Here is a 20,843-nt window from a genome sequence, read left to right as displayed (position 1 = left end):
TCAACTTTTTTTTCATTTATTCTGCTTATCTGACAAATCCTAATGACAAATTCCATTAACTAAGTTAATGAGAAAATCTTCACCATCAACCAAATCACCATAATTCTATCAACTCACTTGTGCAAAGTTAGTAATGCAGCAACACAAGTGAAGTGTTTAGTAGAAATTAGTGTAAATGATCCACTTCAAATTTATAATCCTTGACGAAGAGTAGGAAAAATAATCAAGTTTGCTTGTGTGAAGGATCATGGCACAAAATTCATATAACTCCTACCATTGATTCAAAAATCTAAGAACAGGAACAGAGACTGCTTCTGGAGAGGCTTGTCCATCCACAGACTAGGGATAGTTAGCATGTACCAAATTCAAAATGTTGAGGACGCCATAAAGAGGAGAGGAGGAACTAAGAAACCTCTGAAGTGAAGCATACCCATGGTACTAAGCAACACAAAAAGAAATACGAGAATATTTTGTTGAATGACCACTTCGCATCATCGATGATCCTATAATAGGATGGACATTGAAGCAGAAGCACCTATCATCTCAAAGAAATTAGCCAGAGACTTCATAGCCAATGACCTTGAAAAAAAAAATAAAAATTGAAGGGGGGTGTTGAGGGAGGGGATCTGAACTCTTTTAAGTAAGCCTCACTCATAGTACATGGATTCATTGAAGTCAAGGGAAAAGGAAAGTGACTTGCAAGAGAATACAGTAAAAGTTGAATTGGCAATGCATACAGCTTAGTAGTTATAAGAAATTTCCCTAATGGTCATAGCCACCATTCCACCACAACCACTTCATAAACTAGACACATTTCTATGCTTTAATCCACAAGAAGTAGATATTCTCTTCCGATGTTTCCCTTCATTGGGCAGAATGCAACTAGAAATAGATTAATGAGATCAACAAAAAACTCTTAACAATCTCTGTTCACAAATCTGTAGTTTCCAGGTTCTTAAACATGTCTATGAGTCAGAGCACCAACTAGAAAGATCTAAATAGAATCTGAAAATCAAGTCATGATTACCATGTTGAATTAACACAGCATTATTCTAAGACTACTCGGATACTCAAAACAATTAGCTACATCCATAATGCTACTTATCAGGAAAACTGTCCTATTAAACCCAAGTACTAAATCACCTCCATACCATCTCAAATTTGGTAGCAATCAGTGGCAAGATACATTAAGATAAGTAGACATGGATTAGAACTGCTCCACTGGGGAATGAACTGATACAGAAAATATTGCAAAGAAGGGTGTACAATGGCCAAAACAGCTTATGGTTCTGATTACTCTTCTTGCCAGATCAATCAATATGCACTCCTTGGACCAAAGTTTTCCAACGCAAAATGATGGATGGGTAAAGGTTTAATACCACACCTAAGAGGTGTTTGGAAGGTCCAATGTCAAAAACACAGTTTAATGGGATATAGTGCATGTTAAGAAGTTAGGTAGAGACTCCTTACAGGACCTTCCCCCACCCCACCCCACCCCCCCCCCCCCCTTTTTTTTGGGGGGGGGGGGGGTGTGGAGAGAGAAATCATAAGAGAAGTTTAAAAATGACCACCTCAAACAACAGGGAAAAGAAGATATATTCCGTCCATTACCAACAACCTTATCACTTATACCTTGTAGGTTATGGTCTGATTAAATTCAATCTCAAAGTCAATCAACTGATTGATGCCGGTTCAATAACTCATAATTACAGGGTACTTAAAGGGACTAACAGAGCTCCAGTGATGGTAACTTTTAATGCAAGAAAGTTTTGCAAGTTCTGGCGTATAACCAATTTCTCATCCACCCTTACAAATATTAATCTGGTCTCCTTAATCGCTAAATGGAGCCTGTAACTTTTCCAGCCATAATTTTAAGATAAATTGTTTGCCAGATCAACGTTAGTTGATTCTCTCATATGACATCATGATGCTCCCATAAACAAAACCAAATATCAAAGAAAAGACAGAAGGAAGAATTAGATTTTTCTGGTATAAGAGAAATTGATAATGGAGTTGAGTTCTGATAAAAATGTAAGAGAAATATAAATTACAAGAAGTTGGTTTTGCAGTGAACATATGGGTTTTAGACAAACCAAATAAGTCTTTACTTTAGTGTTCCACCCCCTCCCCCAACCCCACCCCCCCAAAAAAAAAAAAAGTCTTGGGGGGAGGAACAGATCTAACAAAAAAAGTAGCCCAGAAACCCAAAAAAATAAAAAAAATAAAATAATGCTTTTCTAAGTTTTCGGCCGATATTGACTTGACTTCAATCATAAGATATGAACATAACCACACTGGGTAATTTCATCTAACAATTCAGCTATAAGACCTGAGTTGGAATCTCTTTTAACTTGAATAGATTATCTCAAGTTTTTAATACATAAGCAAACTCATTGAAACGAAGTTTCTAGGCATACTTAATTCTACATCAACTGCAAGAGAAGGATAAAAGAAATATCTAAAGGATATAAATATTCTTTAGTGTGTTCAAGTGTAGGCATAGGGCCAGGTCTCCAGTTAGGCCAATTAAAGGTCTAACAGATGTTGTCTTATATAACTGCAACTAATCTCATATCAGATCTAAACTAAAATTTCCTCCAAAAGAGGAACTCCTGGAAAAACAAAAGATGATCAAATACCTCACTAGAAAAGTTGTTAACAAACACAAGCTGGCTGGACAATGTCAACTCTTGGGCCCCAGTGCTTAACAACCAATAAATTCCCTTTACACAAACAGTCTGAAGAATTAATGAGAAAAGATAGCCATTTATAATGGTATATGACACACTATTAAACATGATAACAGGGATTATGTGGTTAAGGCATCCAAAAAGAAGGTGACAGGAATTTAATGGAAATGATGCTAGTTTTTTTGGAACAGGAAAAGTTATTGACCTCTGATTCCACTGGCCTCTATCATGTAGTCAACAGCTAATAATTTTTAAGCTAAAATTGCAGCCTTAATATAATCAATTGAGATTTTATCCCCTCTCCTAGCGTTATTAAGGATAGTTACAGGCCCCAGAAAGGATATATTTTCTGCAACAAATATCTGAACTTTCATAATATTAGTTCTTTAGAAGATATTCAAATCTGATGCTGCTATATTCACACTTCAATGTGAAACTTTTGAGTTGAAAAAGAGATAGAAAACTCTTCTTAGCTTGAGTTGAAACTTGGGAGTAATTTGCAAGCAACATGCTAAAGACTCATCAGCAAACAAGTAGACATATGCTGCCAAGTCCAAATAGAATCCAAGTGAATGGATGTAAAGAACTTTCTGGGCAAGAAGAAAACAGAGACATCAACAGAGCCAAAAACAATTTTAGCTCAATAAAATGTTTAAAAATCATAACGTGAAAAGTTATACGAGTGACAGTCACTAAGAAGTACATATCTACTGTATGCCATGCACCTTAAACAAACTGATGACCGTGCATTGGAAAGCAAATTTCTTAAAGAGACAAACAATACCCAATAGCATCCTAGACAAAAATAGCCACGAAAAATGGAATAATAGTTTAACCCCTCCAGGAGGAAGTGATATTAACTCTGAAGGGCTTGGACATTCACAAATCGTAGGTAAACAGGTAAACACACTAATACCCTTACACATTAAAGAAACAAAGCCTCAATCTAAGTCAGAGGAGAAAAGAATACCCATCAAGCACAGATTATTTTTACCCTCCCTCTTGCCCTCCCCCAGCGTGGACAGAAAACAATATTTGAGGTACTAAACAACCACCAAACATACAATTAGCCAAAGCACTCAGCACTCCTAATGAATAAAACTTAAAAAGTGCTATAAAAAAGATATTGATGGTCCGATTAATAAATTAAAAGAGCTACCGTAACATTCATGATCCATCAAATATTTTTGAAGTTAAATGCAACCAAATAGAGAAACAGCTAAAATGCTAATAATCCTTACAAATTCTGAAGGGCTTGGACATTCATAAATCGTAGGTAAACACACTAATACCCTTACACCTTAAAGAAACAAAGTCTCAATTTATGTCAGAGGAGAAAAGAATACCCATCAAGTACAGATTATTTTTACTCTCTCTCTTTCCCTCCTACAAGAACAGCAAGCAATAGTTGAGGTACAACTAATGATTGCAAGATATAAGATACTTGGGGAGGTAGGAGAGGGGAGAGGGGAGAGGGGAGAGGGGAGAGGGGGGGGGGGGGGGGGAATCATTTGAACTGCTCCATCACAAAATCCAGATGTCACTCAGCCACAACACATGTTTGAAGGGCACAGTGAAAAAACCATTCCTGGCCTGCACATTTGAGGTCTTAACAACATCATCAATAGATGAACCTCACCAGTACACTAAGAAGGAAAATGGAATCATGGTATATTACATATCTAGATAGCACTAAACAGCCACCAAACATACAATTAGACAAAGCACTGAACACACCTGAGAAATAAAACTTAAAAAGTGCTATGAAAAAAATACTGATGGTCTGATGGATAAATTAAGAGAGCTACCACTACATCCATGATCCATCAAATATTTTTGAAAAGTTAAATGCAACCAAATAGAGAAACAGATAAAGCGCTGAATAATCCTTACAAATATCAATAGAATGCGTTGCAGAGGACCCCAACTGATGGAACATGCACGAAGCACTTCAAATCCCCCTGAGGGGAGGGGGGAGAAAAACGCAAAATAAAGAAAGAGGAAGCGACATTTATGGAATTTCTGTGAGCACCATGAGTTAACCCTCTCTCTAGAAGAGCATGACTGAGAGAGTGTCTCTAGATCGAGGCTTAATCACTTTATACCCAGCTCAGAGCATTTTGGGCACACTTGAATGGTAGTCATGGATCTTTCCTCTCGAGACAGGAAAATTATACAGTCGCCCTTCTCAGGCATAATAAAATAGAAAATATTCATTTAGTTAGAAAGAAGCACAAATAGATAGTCAGACATAAGGTCACCACATGAAACACTACTTTAAAGAACAGCTGAGAAAAACGATTTCTACCTAATGCCATAACCAGCACTTGGGCATGACCATGAGATGGATATGACCATGCTGTTAGGTTTTGCATTTGATTTAGATACAATTCTTCGATATATTGGAACAGATAACACTAGTACCAGCATGAAAGGAAGCCATCGGATGACAGAAGAGAGAGAGCATGCTTGAGAGTGAACAGTTAATCTTATCTGATCTGGAAATGTTTATAAGAGTCATTTCCTTGGAGGGTTATTGGGATCCTCCCACTGTGGTCAGCCTGCCTGCAATGGTTTTCCTTGCGGCTGGAGCCTTCTCCTTGGGAGTCAGTTGAACTCTTTCTTCGCCGTTCGTTGTGTCCAGCCAAACGTCTCCGGCAGCTTCTCTTTGCCTCATCAAACTCTGATAGTTCATGGAACCTGAACAGCAGAATATTATGGAAACACACTGATCAAAATAAAAAAGGATGAACAGGAAAAAAAATGATGGAATTTGGCAAGTATCTTATTTCTATAGAATAACTGACAATGGAAGACTAAGTAGGACAACAGAACAATTGTGTTAACAGTCTGATGGATATGATAAGAAAAGAAACCACGTATCTGTCTTGAAAGAACCAGACATGAAGAAAAAGAAAGGCTGTGGGTTCCATTATCATATCACAAAAACTATACTGATCTGGTCAGCCAACCAGACAATGAGAATGACACCATCTCAACAGAATTATACCCAAATATATCAGTTACTTAGAGCTGAAACATGGAGATGCTTACTTTCTTTATATAGGATGCTATCATCTTTGGTAAGTTCCCTTTGTGGCGAGGGGCTACCCAGGTCACAAAGGTTCAATTGTTGACACCACCTCAGTGGGAATTCCCAAAATTGGGAAAAGCCCATTCTTACTTTTTGCGAATAACTTGAAACAAATACAGAGTCTAGCAGAACTAATGTAAAAATTGGTGTATAATTTAACCTTCCACCATGAAATTGCAGCTACCAGAGCTTAAAATTAAAACCCATGGTCACATACAGAAAGATCAACGCGGACCAAGTGTAAGAAAAGAAAAACTATCAAAAATAGTAGTTATGTATGATTTAGCAGGTTTTGAGTAAGTTTCTAAGAAGAGAAAAGGAGATATGGAAAGCTATTTCACTACAATTAGCTACACAAGAAAATTGAACATAGTTATTATTCAGAGGTTCTTCAACGATTAAAAATAAAAGCTGAACAATGTAAAAGGAAAATACTAAAAAGAAAAAAAGAGGGAGGTTTAGTGGGTCACATAGTGGACCTGCTGCATTGCTGGCAGAAGCGCTGGCGGAGGCCAGCAACAAGAACAACAGGAGCTTTGGAGTGAAGCTCGCAGACCTTGTGACGACGATGATACTTCTTAGCTTCAGACAGATCAGCGTTACACTTCTCAGCCTGACAGCTAGGCGGCGACACCCCACCACCACCACCACTACCACATCCACCGGATCCCTTTCTAGTAGCAGAAAATGTCACAGCCGGCCTCTTCTTCTTATCATCTTCATAACCCAGAGCTTCTTCTTCCTCCTCCTCATCTGGATCCTCCTCAACCACTTGAACCACTTCCTTCTTCGCCTTCTCCCTGGCTCCCCTCTTCCCTTCGTACCGGCTGCTCATCCCCTCCATTCGTCCAAATCACAGACTGAATTGACGAAGCAGACAGAGGAGAAGGAGAAGGAGAAGGAGAAGACCTTGGGAGACAAAGGAGAAGAAGAAGCCAAGGACGAAGAGAAGCAGAAATCAGGGGAAAAGGTGAAAAAGAGAGAAGGGCGTGTGAGGACCACAAACTCCATTCCCCCCCCCCTCTTGTCAGTCAGTAGAGAGTAGAGAGTAGAGAGAGAAGGCGAGAGGGGGAAGAATTGAATGGTAAGAAAGAGAGCTTCCAAGTTTTAAGAGTTAAAAAGATTGGTTGGTTGGCTGTTGACTCTGGTTGGCTCTGTGCAATGAAAGACTTTTGATTTTTATTTACTGATGGAAGTGAGTGAGTGAGTGAGTAATGATGATGGTAATGGGTAGTGGGTAACGCTGTGAAATTTGCAAGAACCGTTTGGGGATTCTGAGGGATGAGAGTGACAAATCACCAATCTGTCTGTTAGTTAGCACCGAAAGAAGAAGAGAATGTGAGCTTTTCTCAGTGGCTCCCACCATGATCAAAACGCCCATCAGCAATGGGAGACCCCTTCACTCTCCTGTCATCACATCACTAGTCCCCAGTCGTCAGGACAGACATCAGCCCTCACTGTATTGACGCGTGCTGTACGTCCTCTGGTTGCTTCTTACTTTTCTTGATGCCAACGCCAACTTTGTATTGTACCCATCTGCTTATCAGCTGCCTTTACTCATTTTTTTCTCTGTTGTTGCTATTTTTAACTTTCGGGTAAATCTGGGGACATCTTCTTCATTGTGTAATCTTTATAGGGTTAAATGGGCTCAACCAACCAATCCATAAAAGTGTGAAATCAAGGAAGAAAAACAACCACCCTGGTCCCAAAATGGAGTAAAAAAATCAACTAATTCTGGTCCCAAAAGAGTAAAAATCAACTTTTTTACTGCTTAGCCATGAATGATTGGGTACGGATGAATTGGGAACTGACCCTAGTCTATTGGTCGTTGGATGAGAGATGATGGTAAAGAAATAATGAGATGACCCAAAGTGGAAAGGTTGCCTTCATCAATGGAACCTTTTGACCTTTACATGTTTGCTTTCTGTTTTTTTTTTTATCATGAATGAAGAGATTTTAACTTTGATGGAGGATTTTTTTTTGTTTAGGGTAGAGGTGAAGGAAAACTTGATCTAAAAATTATGAGCAGATCTACACGAAAAAGTTGAGCAGAAGTTTTTTCCTAATTGTAGGTGAAGAGAATTCCACTGATGAGAATTACTAGTCTTTTTTTTGGCCAACTCCAGGTATCCTGGCTGAAACTAGTCCTACGGGCCTATATTGACCTCACAACCATATGGATTGGGTCATATCATGCCGAAACTAGTCTCGTGGGCCCATATTGATACTACAATCGTATGGATCGAGTCATACCAGGATTGAATGAGAACCATTCAAATTTCTCTGAAAGTAATGAAGAACACTAAACACCCCCATGTGAGTGGCCCAAGGAGATAAGAGGAGTCAGACTTAAAAGCATACGTTTCCTGAGGCGAAAGTCCCTTGCCAACTCGACTACCCCCTTGGGGTTGAATTATTTGCCTTAATATACAAATGTCATAATTTCTTTTCCCATTATTCCAAAAGTCTCTATCTTAATGTTAATGTCAATAGTACACAACCCACGAGTGAAGAGATTCTCTATTCATCGTGAGTGGTAGAAAACTTAGTTGAATTATGCCTTTCTTATCATCCAATATGGATCTTTCATTTTCATAAATAAGATATGGAGAAACTAATGCTCCTCTATCATGTGGCTCAGTGCCAATGTGAGGACCAATGACAAGGCCCACATAGGCATCAATATGGGGTGGGGGTGTCATTTCATCCCTCTCTATCTGGACACAGGGGCCTCATGACCAGGGAGTGTTCTTTGCCCATAAGATATTCATCTTCCAACACTAATCCCCCTCTAAAGCGTGAACTCAAGAAGTTACACATTTTTTTTTCACCTCAGTAATGGATAAAAAGAGGCATGAATGAATTGTAGAACCTCCCATTATTTAAAAAAATTTCCTTTACCCAGGGTGAAAGAAGAATCTTGTATCAATAAATATTAGTTCTATTAAATTATCAAGAATTATAATATTATCAAATTCGTCAATAGAAGATAGGAATTTATCGATAACCAACTCATACAAGGAGTTCATCCTATTTCCCTCCTAAAGGAAAACTTATACCAAAAAACAGTACTTCTTAATGTTTAGCTATGAACGATGAGTCAATATGGTTGAGAAGTTATGAGGTGGTTGGTTCATTTTGACAATGGTTTGGGGTGGGGACCATGGGGGCCTTGTTTAGCCTTTGCTAAGCCCCAAGCTCAAGGGAAAGAGGTACCACAGGAGATGTATATGTGAAGGAATAACAATGCTGGAGATAACTGATAAGGCCCAAGTGACACTCCTTACTTTAGTCATCTTTCTTCCCTTTGCTTTCTGATCCACCGACAAGGATAGGACATGGCACTTAGACCTCTCATGTATGTATTTACTGTAATGCATCTGGAGTCTTCCTTTGTCCAACTAGGTCACCAAGAAAAAGATAGTTCAATTCCTTGTGAGGGTTTTCACTTATCTGTTTTCCTCTTCTCAACCAGTTGAAAGCATGAGAAAAGAATGTCTCTTGGCTATGTTTGGTTGCCAAGGAAAGAAAAGTAAAGATGATTGGTTGCCAAGAGAAGAAAACATACTTGGCTATGTTTGTAACCCCACTTTCTTCTTAAACTGGTATAGATGTCCCCTATGTTTGGTTGCCAAGAAAAGTCATTGACTTGATCTTAGTAAGGGATTGATCAGATATCTGACTGACTTCACTGTCCTCCCTCCATTGTTGTAAGCTTTAAGAAGCATATTTGCAGTAGTTCTGGTCTAGAAAGCAAGAGGTAGAGGATCAATTGAGAAGTTCAGGGTTTTGGATTATTTGACATTTGATGTGTGTCCATCAAATTCAATTTAATGAGATTAAATTATTTTAATTACACTATTATTATGTATATTTTAAAAATTTTAATTTCTTGAAAATACACAATGGTACCATTACTTGTTCTCAACTATGGACATGCTTGGGCACTCTGTCTAGGGTTGTTATTATTGTATATTTTTCCAATGACAATTGGACTGAAAATATAAATACAGAAACTTTAATATATATTGAACTCTGATCCATTTGAAATTCTTGATTGGCTCATGATAGTTATGTTTGGTATCATGATTTTTTTTTTTTTTTTTTTGAGAAATACGTATTGTTACATTTGTATTTTATGTGTTTCTGGTGTGCCAATGATTGATGTTTACTGATATGATTAATCACACATCGGTCGTCGTTTGGCATACATGATATAAATGGTAATGATGGTGATACTTAATAAGGTTTCCACCGTTAGATTAGGGAAAACATCCAAGCAAGAGTTGTCTGACTGTAACTGATCAAATTTCAGGACTTAAAAACTATTTTGTAAAGAGTTTGTAAAAAGTGTTTTACTTTATTATTATGTTAAATAATATTATTTGAAAAGTGTTTCAAATGTTTTTGAGTTCATTCATTGGTCATGCCACTCCCATTTGGTGGTGTATATATTCTATAGTTACAAAATTCATTGTGAATGTTGGTTGCATAAAGGAGAAAATCTGAAAATGCAAAGAAATTTTCTACCATTGGAAAGTTTTTAGGTTATGCCTTTTTTAGTGTCATTCTTTAATGTAATTATGACGACTTAGAATTAACCTTCAGAATCACTATTTTTTTTTTTTTTTATATGATTTAGTCCATTAAATTGTAATTTCTTAACTTGGTTTTTCCTTATAAAAGAAAAATCCTCATTGCACTGTACAAGTTATACTTTTAGAATTGAAGAGATGAAGAACATGTTTGAGTGTTGCATTCTTTTGGAGGAATACATCATTTGTGTGTTTGAGATAACTTTGAATTCTCGTTGTTAGATTTATTGGATGTGTTCATTGAGATCCTTATTCTACAAAATTTTGAGATGGATAATGTATTAAACCGCTTATGCTTCTACCCTTCATGGAGTTTATTTCAATTAGAGTTAAGCTTTTCCCTAGATTGGTTCCAATTAGGAATGGCTACAACTTATAAGCTAGGGAAAATGATTTATAGACTCACATATTCTCTCCCTTCTCTTATCATTGATAAATTTAAGTCTCTTATTGTATGGTCCAACACCCATCGAAAAGAATGTCTCTCTCTAGCGTATCTGATGCAATTTGTTTCTATTATTAATTCGGAGGAGTAGGGGTATCAATTCCAAGCCCGCACTAGCAGGCCTGACCAAGCCCTACTAGGATTACCCAAAACCAGCCCGCTTGTTTATTAAATGTATTGGACTCAAACCTGGCCCAACTAACATTTGGTCATTTTCGGTACAAAGGTGCTGCCCAATGGGTGCCCAAAGCAATGACCGATATATTTAAAGTACGTTTACTCAGCGTAACACATTTAAAGTATGTTTAGAGCCCATTTAAGGATAAATACATTATTAATCCAATTATAGTCTATTTAGCTTGATTAAAGACCAATACCTGACCGACCATTTATACATAAGACCATACATAGCCTATGAAGACTATTACTTACATGGACTGATCATGATACAAGATCCTAAAGTGAGAAAACCTGATTAAACCTGACCAAAATTAGCCCGGTCCAACCAATTGATACCCCTAGAGAAAGGGGTAAAAGGAGTCGTATCTGTGGGTCCTTAAATAGACCAGAGAAAGGGAGAACACCATATATTAATAATGGACATGGCCCAGGACCAAAGCATGCATGCAGAGAAGGGCAGAAGGTCGACATCAATAGGTCAATCTGAAGCTAAAGAAGTGGTGTCTTGGCCTCTTGGTCTCTTTGATGGGAGCCAAGAAAGGGTTGGACTCCACTCACAATTTGCAGGTTCTAAGATGCCAAATGAAGTCTGTAAAGTTTGTCGTCGGTCCCTGGTACCTTTGATTCCAAACTTGTTTGTCATCTTTCTTTTGATTAAAAGAAAAAAGGTATCCTTATTTATACGTAATCCTTGTTTTAAGTTAAACAAATTTATATTTTTAAGTTGAAAGGTAATCAAATCAAAAGGAATTGTTTCATAGTGAAAACCATGGTTTTAAAACAAATGAAATATGAATTATTATTTTAAAAAAATATTAAAGAGGGAGGAGACGTGTAGAAGTGATGAAATTTTGTGAGTAAGTAGACTTCAAAGTTTTTTTTTTAATTTTTTTTTAAAGTAAGGTAGACTTCAAAGTCTCTTCTTCATATATAGAGTTTTAGCCTAAATAAAGCTTGTCACGTGGGAAAGATAAGTCATTAAAAAAAACAATTAACCTGATAGTGTTTTGTGCACTTAGACATATGGGGAAGTGGAACCAGACTTTGAAAAGATGCTCATGCCGTGGTTCTACTTTCCCATGTGTTTGGGCATAAGCAACACTATCGGGTAGTGTTTTTTCTTCCTCAAAAATAAAATACCTATGAAGGCGGTACATAAACATACATGAGAGGATGTACTATCACATGAAAAAGAAAATTATTGAATATAAGATTAAAATTTGACATGGTTTAGATCCAACCTTCCATCTTACAGGATGACACAACTATGCATGATAACAAGAATAATTAAATAATTAAAGTAAATAATGATAGCACTACTTTGTATAGTGGTATTTGTCTCTTTGCTTTAATAGGATGTGAGTACTTGGTGCTTAAACCGTGGTATGACTCGGTCCATGTGATTTTGAGGTCAATATGGACCTATCGGATTAGTTAGGCCGAAGGCTTGGATACCTATCGTTAGAAAAAAAAAAAAATTTTGTCTCCAATGAATGGAGCTTCAATTTTTAGAAGACTATCGAACAAAAACTCCAAAATTTCCTAAAACCAAATAGTTATGCACATAACCGATTATAGTGATAAAAAGCAAGGATATATGTAGTTCACGATATTGAGCTGGTATATCGAACTATATTGGTTCATACAAAATAAAAAAATCAATTTTTTGAATTAAAAAATCATTTTCGTACCATATCATTCGATCATCAGTCAAGTAATAATCGCAACTGACACTAATACAAATTGATTGATACAACCAATCTGATACAGAAATGTCTTTGATAAAGCAATTGCATATACCAAATAAAAGATTTATTGGACTTTCCACAGTTGAAAAAATGAAAAATTCTTTAGAGAAGTCACATGTTAAATTTATTTTCGCAGCACAATCCTTTGATCCACTACGCATGGGTTTTCCTGTTGTTTTTCAATAGCCTAAAATTCACCATTACAATGAATTTTAAACAAATTTGAAAGTATTATATTGACAATTATAGTTGATAAAGTAAGATTAGAATAAAAATAATTTATGACTACAAGATGAAGATGTGTATAACATGCCCAGATCAGAAACATCTGATAATTTGAATGCCTATAGTTGAACTGGTCATCCAGTATGGGATCTTGGGGCCTAAGAAACTTTGTAAGACAAGGTATGAAAAATAAATAAGATTTTATCTCATATGTGATTGGAATATGTCACAAAGTTAATTTGTCAGATTGTCATTTTTCATTTTTTTTTTTTTTAAAGTTCTTATTTTCCTTTCTTTTGTGCTTAGAAAGCAAATTCACCCGAACATGAGCTTCTAGTTCAGTGACAGATCATTAGGTAGTCGTTCTACCAAAAAACAGAAAAGATAATTAGGTAGTTGAGTTCTAGCATAAGTCGAGGGAAGGTTGCTGGTTCAACCTTTCTATCCCTCACCTTTTTGAATTTTAACACTAATACATTGGTAGTTAGTAATAGGTGTGATTTACTGCATCCTCCTAGGCCCCTATCTGACCCCCACTATGGGTCATGCCTTTTTTTTTTTTCATGATTTCTAAAAATCAGACCAAAATTTGAACTGAAAATTTTGTTTTCAATTTTTTACAAGTTTTGGTCTTTAGACGGGACTAAAAAATATTCATACAATTCCTTTTTATGTATGTGGCCAACCTTTCCAATTTGAGTTTGTAATCTTTAAGATCTAACAAATCACACAAAATTGAGTCTTTTCTAACCTCTCAACAACTTTCTTACAAAGGACGTTACCCAAAAGCTTTCTTACAAAGGAATATAAAGGGTTTGCTATAATTAATCCAACATGGAAAGTGATGGATGTCCACCAGGTCAGCCAATTATCAACTGACTCATTCTTTTCTTAAACTCCGATGGGTTGACTTTAAAATGTTCTGTTCTAAAATAGATTATTGTTGACTGAAGAATTGAATAGTAATTAATCTTAACTATTGATAGATGAGATATGTTTGAGTATATTAATAAGAGCATAGTCAGTGCATGAGACTCGTCAGTACAAGGTCTAGAAGGGTCAAAATGATATCTAAATTTACCCTTAATTTATGAAAAAATAGTTTTTTTAATTTAAAATCATAACCACTAGTCAAAATTTTATAAATATATTATTTCTTGAATTTGATGGTTTTACTCAATTATATGACTTTTCATGTATGAGATTTTTTATCTTATTTTTAACAATATCTCAGTAGGAAGCTGAAAAAATAATTAAAAATAAATAAAATAATTTCTCTTATTTGACAATATGTCAGTAGCAAATACCAGATTGATCTGACAATGTTAGAAAGATAACATTGATAATGTGTGACAATAAATGTAGATGAAATTGGAAGGGTATTGTATGGTGAAACCCTACTCTCACATTTTTACTTGAGTTACTCACTTACTCTAGTCTTATGGTTATTATCAGTGACCAAGAGATGGGGTTGAGAAATCAATCTTGACTTCCCATATAGGATGGGCCCATTGAAGTAGTATATTTCTACACTCGAAAAAAAATAAAAAAATCTGGTTGGGCCATTGAAGTAGTAGTCTTCTACACTAAAAAAATAAATAAAAGGAGGAGTGTTATAACCAAAGTTGATAAAAAAAGAAATTGGAACTTTATTTTTTGACTTTTTAGTATAACATATTTTTATGTAAAATCTTGTTATTTCACATATGTATTCAAAAAACACGCTAGACAATAAAATTCTGAAGAATGATATAATAGTAAGTCAATTTCAAATATTAAAAAAAAAAAAACTAATTTAAATTATTTTAAAAATATTTTTTTACCTTTAACTTAAAGAACTCTTGAGAATAAGACAATGAGACACTCAAAAGAAAGTTATAACAACTCTGCTTCCCACTTTGATTACAACAAGTATGCCATTTGGTGACTTAAAATTTGACAACTGGCTTGACAATCCAACATTTGTTAGGGAAATTTTTATTTTGATTCTCCAATGATCTCACACCTCTTTTGTTGGCTTTCAATGTGGGCTGATCCTATGTCAGCCTATCTACCTTTTAGTGACCATCAAGGTAGTAAAACTTTAGTTCTAATAACTTTGAACTTGTTTGCAAGAAGAAACCATTTATATTTGTTCCCCCTCCCCCATCACTTGATGGATTTCAAACATAAAAAATTATGCATAACAAAAATAGAGATTAATTGAAATCTAGGTTGTCAATTTCAAGCTCACACTGACAAGCCCGATCAGGAAAACTTGAATTGGCCAACCTTGTTTATTAAACATGTTGAGTTTAAGTCCATCTCGACTAATTTTTGGTCATTCCTGGTGCAAGGGAGTTACTAGATAGGCAATCAACTAAAATCGATTGATTAAATTGTTAGGACTCTTATGTGGGTTTAACTGATATTGATTGACCTATTGGGCCCAAGAGAATAAGGACCATTCTAATTAGGAACATTCTAGCCCTATTCTACTGTGAGAATGGAATAGAGTTTAGGGATTCTATTATATATAGAATACTGACGATCCCTACAACCGTTACTCTCATAATAATATTTTGGGAGCACTGCTTTCTCACAAGAGCTAGTGTAAAGACAGAGAGAAGATCCCAGAGTAAGAGACTGCAGAAGATCTCAGTAGAAGGACCCATAGTGCGTGGTTCTCCATCATAGTTCATGGTGCAAGCGTCAACCTTGATTTAGGGACTTCATCACGCTCAACGAGTATGTGATCGATTTCTTTATATTATTCAATCTTGTATTCTATACACTACAGGTCATTCAAATGATTCTAGGATTTAGAATCACTAACAATTGGTATCAGAGCCTGCACTATAGTGCTAGAATCAAGAAATTATTAAAAATAAAATAAATAAAATAATGGGGTTTAGGTTCCAATTTATGAAAATCATTGTCTTACTCTCGCTTAAAGGTCTCGTATGGGAAAACTTTCTTCACGAAAGTTGTAGAGCATGAAAAGACGATCGTGAGGGTATGTCATAAGTCACCGAAAATCTCCTGATGTGCCATCACGTGCAGTCAGAAATTGGAGGAGAGAGAAAAAAATTTGTTAAAAAAAAAATTACAGCGACGAGTCATTGCCGGGTCAACTCGTAAACCCTACCAAGTTGACCTAGAGGTGCAATGGGTCAACTCATGATCAATACTGTTTGATTCGTTCAAAGGTTGACCGGGTCGTTGACCATTTGACCCGAAACTAATATGCCTGAATCGGATTAGACCTCTTGGCCGAATCGGTTGGTTTGGGCAAACTAGATTGATTTTGATCTATTTTTTTCTACAACTTCAAATGGCTCGTACGAACAAACAGTGAAAAATTTTTCACCATGATTTTTTGCATTGAGTCCAGTTTTTCATGATCTTTGTTTTGATATATTATGAGCCTAGTTTTGATCAACTTTTATGGTATGTTTTATATAAGTTACAAGTATGGATGTTTAATGATTCTTTATAATTTTCCTATTAATTGGAAGACATAAAATAAAATCAACTCATACATTACTTGCATATCAGAATATGAACTTGTTTATTCTTGGTAATGATAGTTTATGCTTTTGTTTATGATTTTTTTTATTCATGCTTAAACAATCCCACTTTTAGCTGTCGGAATGAATTTGTAGACTATTACAGTAAGGTTGGATGGAATCCACCGAAGTGGTAAAGTTCAACCTTATTGTAATAGAATACAAATCAAAGGTCTTCTTTGTTTGAAAATATAGAGAATAATGGTTAGTAGCAAGGTTGTTAATGTTCACTCAAAGGTGACATTATCAAAGAGAAGTTAAAGTTAAAGCAAGTGAAAAAAACAGAATAGGAATTTCTCAACCTAGAAAATGCTATCCATCCAAAGATGGCGGTATTTTTTCGAAATTTATAAGAAGTCTCGCAGTAATAGCAGAAACTTAAGTAGACCAGTATGTTTTAGCTCCAAATGTCAGGAATGTAGTTCCGATTGATACTCTTGAAGTAATTGATAATTGAGCATTGTAATGTTTAATTTTGCTAATTGTTACATGCTTATTTTTTTACATATATGTCTGTATGTTGAATAGAATATTCTTTATTGAAATATTCAACAGGATGTCTTCTAGTTTTAGTGTACTTGATATTCCTAAGCTTACTGAGGATAATTTCAACAAATGGATGGAAGCCTTAGAGATCTACATGATTCTCAAGGACCTAGACCTGTGTACTAGGACCACCAAACCAGCTGAACCTACTGCAACCAGTGGCCAAATTGAGAAAGGGGATTATGACAAGTGGATCACTGCAAATAGGAAGTCTTTGGCTGTTATTAAAATTGTTTTGCCTGAGTCTATCAAGGATAATGTTGCTAAAAAGGACACTGCTTTTGAGTATTTGACTGTAATAAAAGCTAAGTTTGATAGCTCTAAGAAATCACAGGCTCACGATCTCATAAACGAATTGACTGGGGCTAGATTTGATAGAGTTGGAAGTGCTAGAGTGCATATACTGGAACTAGTTTCCCTGGGAAACAAGTTCAGAGGTACATATATTAACTTTGATGATGACTTCGTGATCACCATTGCTTTGAACTCTCTACCTGAGAGCTACAAGACTCTTAAGACTACTTATAATACATTGAAAGATAAATGGGGTCTTGATGAATTGATCACTGTTATAACCCAGGAAGAGGGAACAATTAATAGGACCAATATTGAAAGTGCCGATCTTACTCAAAGTAAGACTTTATCATTTATGGGACCTAGCAAAGGAATCAAGAAGTTCTTTAAGAAAGAAAAATTCACTCCATTTAAAGGAGGGAAGAACAAGAAGTAAAAACAAAATTTAAAAAAATCTGGGGGACAAAAAGACATGAGTGCAAGGCCTTGTTTTTTGTGCAAGGCCAAAGGGCACATGAAGAAGGATTGTTTTAAGAGGAAGACCTACCTCGAGAAAAAGAGGGATGATGGTATGAATCTATCTTTAGTATGTTTTGAATCTTGGTTGATTAATGTACCAATTGATTCATGGTGGTTCGATTCTGTATCATCTATTCACATCACTCATTCCTTGTAGGGGTTCCTAAGCAGGAGAGTGCCAAGTAAGGATGAAGTGACGGTGTTCGTGGGCAATGGAGCTAGAGTTGAAGTGGAAGCCATAGGAACTATTGGATTATTTTTTCATTCAGACTTATATATTGATTTGAAGGATGTTGTTTATGTTCCCTCTATGACGAGGAATTTGATTTCAGTTTCTAGACTTTGTTCAGGCGGTTATCTTACTAATTTTAATCAAGTTGGCTTTTGCTTATTACATCAGTCTCTATTGATAGTGGTACTCTTGTTGATGGACTTTATAGATTAAATTATAATTCTTCATGGGTTCTGAATCTGGGAGTGAAACGCTCTCTGATTGATGAGAAATCTTCTATGTTATGGCATAGAAGGTTGGGCCATATTTCAACCAAGAGGATGAAAAGATTGGTAAAGGAAGGGATATTGGAAAATATTGATTTTCAGGACATGAAAATTTGTATAGATTGCATTGAGGAAAATATGACAATTTTCAGGAAAAAGGATGCTACTCGTAGTATTTAAGTATTAGACCTCATTCACACTAACATCTGTGAGCCTTTTCCTGTCCCTACACTCACTGGGCACTGTTATTTTAACTTTTATTGATGATTGGTCAAGATATGGGTATGTCTTCCTTATCAGTGATAAATCTAGTGCTCTAGATGTTTTCAAGATTTTTAAAGCTGAAGTTGAACTTTTTCACTCCAAAAAGATCAAAGTGGTCAAATCCGATAGGGGTGAAGAATATTATGGGAGAAGTGGTGCTTTTGAGCAGTTGTTTGGTCCTTTTGCAAAATTCTTGCAAGAATATGGGATAACTCCTTAATATTCCATGGCTGGAACACCTCAGCAAAATGGAATAGCAGAAAGAAAAAATCATACTCTGAAAGACATGGTCCATTCTATGGTGAACAATACCACCTTACCAGAATCCTTATGGGGAGAGGCACTAAAACTGTTGTTTATCTTCTCAATAGAGTACCAAACAAGTCTGTGAATAAGACTCCCTATGAACTCTGGAGTGGCAAAATGCCTAGCCTTAGACACTTACGAATGTGGAGATGTCAGGCAGAAGCTAAAGTCTTTAACCCTCAAGAAAAAGTTTTTAATTCAAAGACTACAAGTTGCTATTTTGTGAGATACCCAAAGAGGTTTAAAGGGTATAGATTCTATTGTCTTGGCCTAGGACACAAAATTTTAGAGACCACTCATGCTAGATTTGTTGAATGCAATGAAGAATTTAGAACACTTCGTAATTTCTCTTTTGAAGAAGGGGAGTATGACACCCTTGAGATAGCACCTGTTGAGTTGAGAAATTTACTTCTTGATCTCAATCCCATCCTGTCTGATGATATAGTCACTCAAACTCTAATTGAATATGATTTGCAAGTTGGGACAGATATTGCTATTACAGACCCACCATCACCTCCTGATACTGCTGATATTGGCAGTTTTCCACCTGAACCTGTAAGGAGGTCTACTAGAGTGCGCAAGCCTTTTCTGCACTCTAATTATGTTTCTTATTTAAATGAGTGTGAGTTTGACATAGGACAAGAAGAAAACCCTATTACTTTTCTTCAAGTAGTTAATCATAAGCATTTAGACAAATGGGTAGAAGCAATGAAGGAAGAACTGTCATCCACCAGCAACAATGGAGTATGGGAATTAGTGCAAATTCCAAAGGATTGTAAGGCTATTGCATCCAAGTGGATTTTCAAAACCAAGACAGATTCTCAAGGTAGAGTAGAACGCCAAAAAGTTAGACTCGTGGCAAAGGGTTTTACTCAGTGAGAGGGGATAGATTACAAGGAAACCTTCTCACCTGTCTCATCAAAGGACTCATTCAGAATTATCATGACTATTGTTGCCCATTTTGACCTAGAGTTACATCAGATGAATGTGAAAATAGCCTTTCTGAATGGAGAGCTGTCAGAACAAGTGTATATGAGACAACCAGAAGGTTTTAAGGAAAAGGGTAAAGAGGATTTTTTTTGTATGCTGAAAAAGTCTCTTTATGAGTTAAAGCAAGTATCTCAACAATGGTACTTGAAATTTGATCGAGTTGTGACTTCTTTGGGTTTTGAAGAGAATCCAATCGATCAGTGTATATATCTGAAGCTCAGTGGGAGTAATTTCATCTTTCTTGTGCTCTATGTGGATGACATTCTGTTGGTTAGCAGCAACAAGACCTTATTAATGGAGACCAAGAGTTTTCTTTCAGAAAACTTTGAAATGAAGGACATGGGTGAAGCTAGTTATGTGCTTGGAATTGAGATTAGTCATGATAGGCCGCGGGGGTTACTTGGGCTATCACAATAGGCATATATTGATAGAGTTTTAAAGAGGTTTAACATGTCTAAATGTTTTGGTGGGGAAGCACCCATCAGTAAAGGAGACAAGTTGAACAAGCAACATTGTCCAAAGAATGATATTAAAAGGAGCTCAATGAATGACAAGCCCTATGCCTCTGCTAGTGGAAGTCTGATGTATGCACAAGTTTGTACTTGCCCTGACATTGCCTTTACAATCAGTATACTTGGTAGGTTTCAATCTGATGCTGGTCTGGCTTATTAGACTGCAGCTAAGAAGGTCATGCATTATCTACAATGGACAAAAGACTTCAAACTAGTGTTCAATAAATCAGAGAAATTTAAAGTTATGGGGTATTCTGACTTGGACTTCAGTGGGTGTACTGATGATAGAAAGTCTACTTCTGGATACATTTTTTGTGTTGGAAGGAAGAGCTATTTCTTGGAAGAGTGCCAAACAAACTATTTTAGCTTCATCCACTATGCAAGTTGAG

The 20,843-nt window shown here is 36.1% G+C and overlaps 2 protein-coding genes across 3 annotated transcripts; one reads left to right on the top strand and one right to left on the bottom strand.

The window, feature by feature from the left end:
- Window positions 1-4,861: 4,861 nt before the first annotated feature.
- LOC122093906 (squamosa promoter-binding-like protein 3) lies at window positions 4,862-6,816 on the bottom strand. 2 transcript variants are annotated; one of them, XM_042664455.1, is made up of 2 exons: window positions 6,255-6,816; window positions 4,862-5,390 (listed from the first exon to the last, which is right to left on the bottom strand). In XM_042664455.1, the coding sequence occupies exons 1-2, from the start codon at window positions 6,626-6,628 to the stop codon at window positions 5,180-5,182; spliced, it is 585 nt and encodes a 194-aa protein (XP_042520389.1). In that variant the 5' UTR covers window positions 6,629-6,816; the 3' UTR covers window positions 4,862-5,179. The 2 variants fall into 2 exon arrangements, with proteins under 2 accessions (XP_042520389.1, XP_042520390.1); XM_042664456.1 differs by having other exon boundaries at window positions 6,264-6,804.
- Window positions 6,817-11,420: 4,604 nt separating this feature from the next.
- On the top strand, window positions 11,421-20,359 carry LOC122092995. The gene is made up of 4 exons (XM_042663277.1): window positions 11,421-11,638; window positions 17,198-17,508; window positions 19,398-19,507; window positions 19,934-20,359. Exons 1-4 carry the CDS (start codon window positions 11,421-11,423, stop codon window positions 20,357-20,359), a joined length of 1,065 nt encoding a protein of 354 aa, XP_042519211.1.
- The last annotated feature ends 484 nt before the right edge of the window (window positions 20,360-20,843 follow it).

The sequence above is a fragment of the Macadamia integrifolia genome, chromosome 11 (genome assembly GCF_013358625.1).
Source record: "Macadamia integrifolia cultivar HAES 741 chromosome 11, SCU_Mint_v3, whole genome shotgun sequence".
NCBI classification, from domain to species: domain Eukaryota; kingdom Viridiplantae; phylum Streptophyta; class Magnoliopsida; order Proteales; family Proteaceae; genus Macadamia; species Macadamia integrifolia.
This window is presented reverse-complemented; position numbering and strand designations above follow the sequence as displayed.

What these genes read in the sequence shown, in the direction of transcription:
- LOC122093906 (XM_042664455.1), bottom strand. Translation starts at nt 6,628, where the DNA reads ATGGAGGGGATGAGCAGCCGGTACGAAGGGAAGAGGGGAGCCAGGGAG. An exon ending in CAATGCAGCAGGTCCACTAT is followed by an intron (nt 5,391 to 6,254) that starts GTGACCCACTAA and finishes TCTGCTGTTCAG; the next exon opens with GTTCCATGAACTATCAGAGT.
- LOC122092995 (XM_042663277.1), top strand. Translation starts at nt 11,421, where the DNA reads ATGGACATGGCCCAGGACCAAAGCATGCATGCAGAGAAGGGCAGAAGG. An exon ending in GTACCTTTGATTCCAAACTT is followed by an intron (nt 11,639 to 17,197) that starts GTTTGTCATCTT and finishes CCTGTGTACTAG; the next exon opens with GACCACCAAACCAGCTGAAC. An exon ending in CCTGGGAAACAAGTTCAGAG is followed by an intron (nt 17,509 to 19,397) that starts GTACATATATTA and finishes CTGATGATATAG; the next exon opens with TCACTCAAACTCTAATTGAA.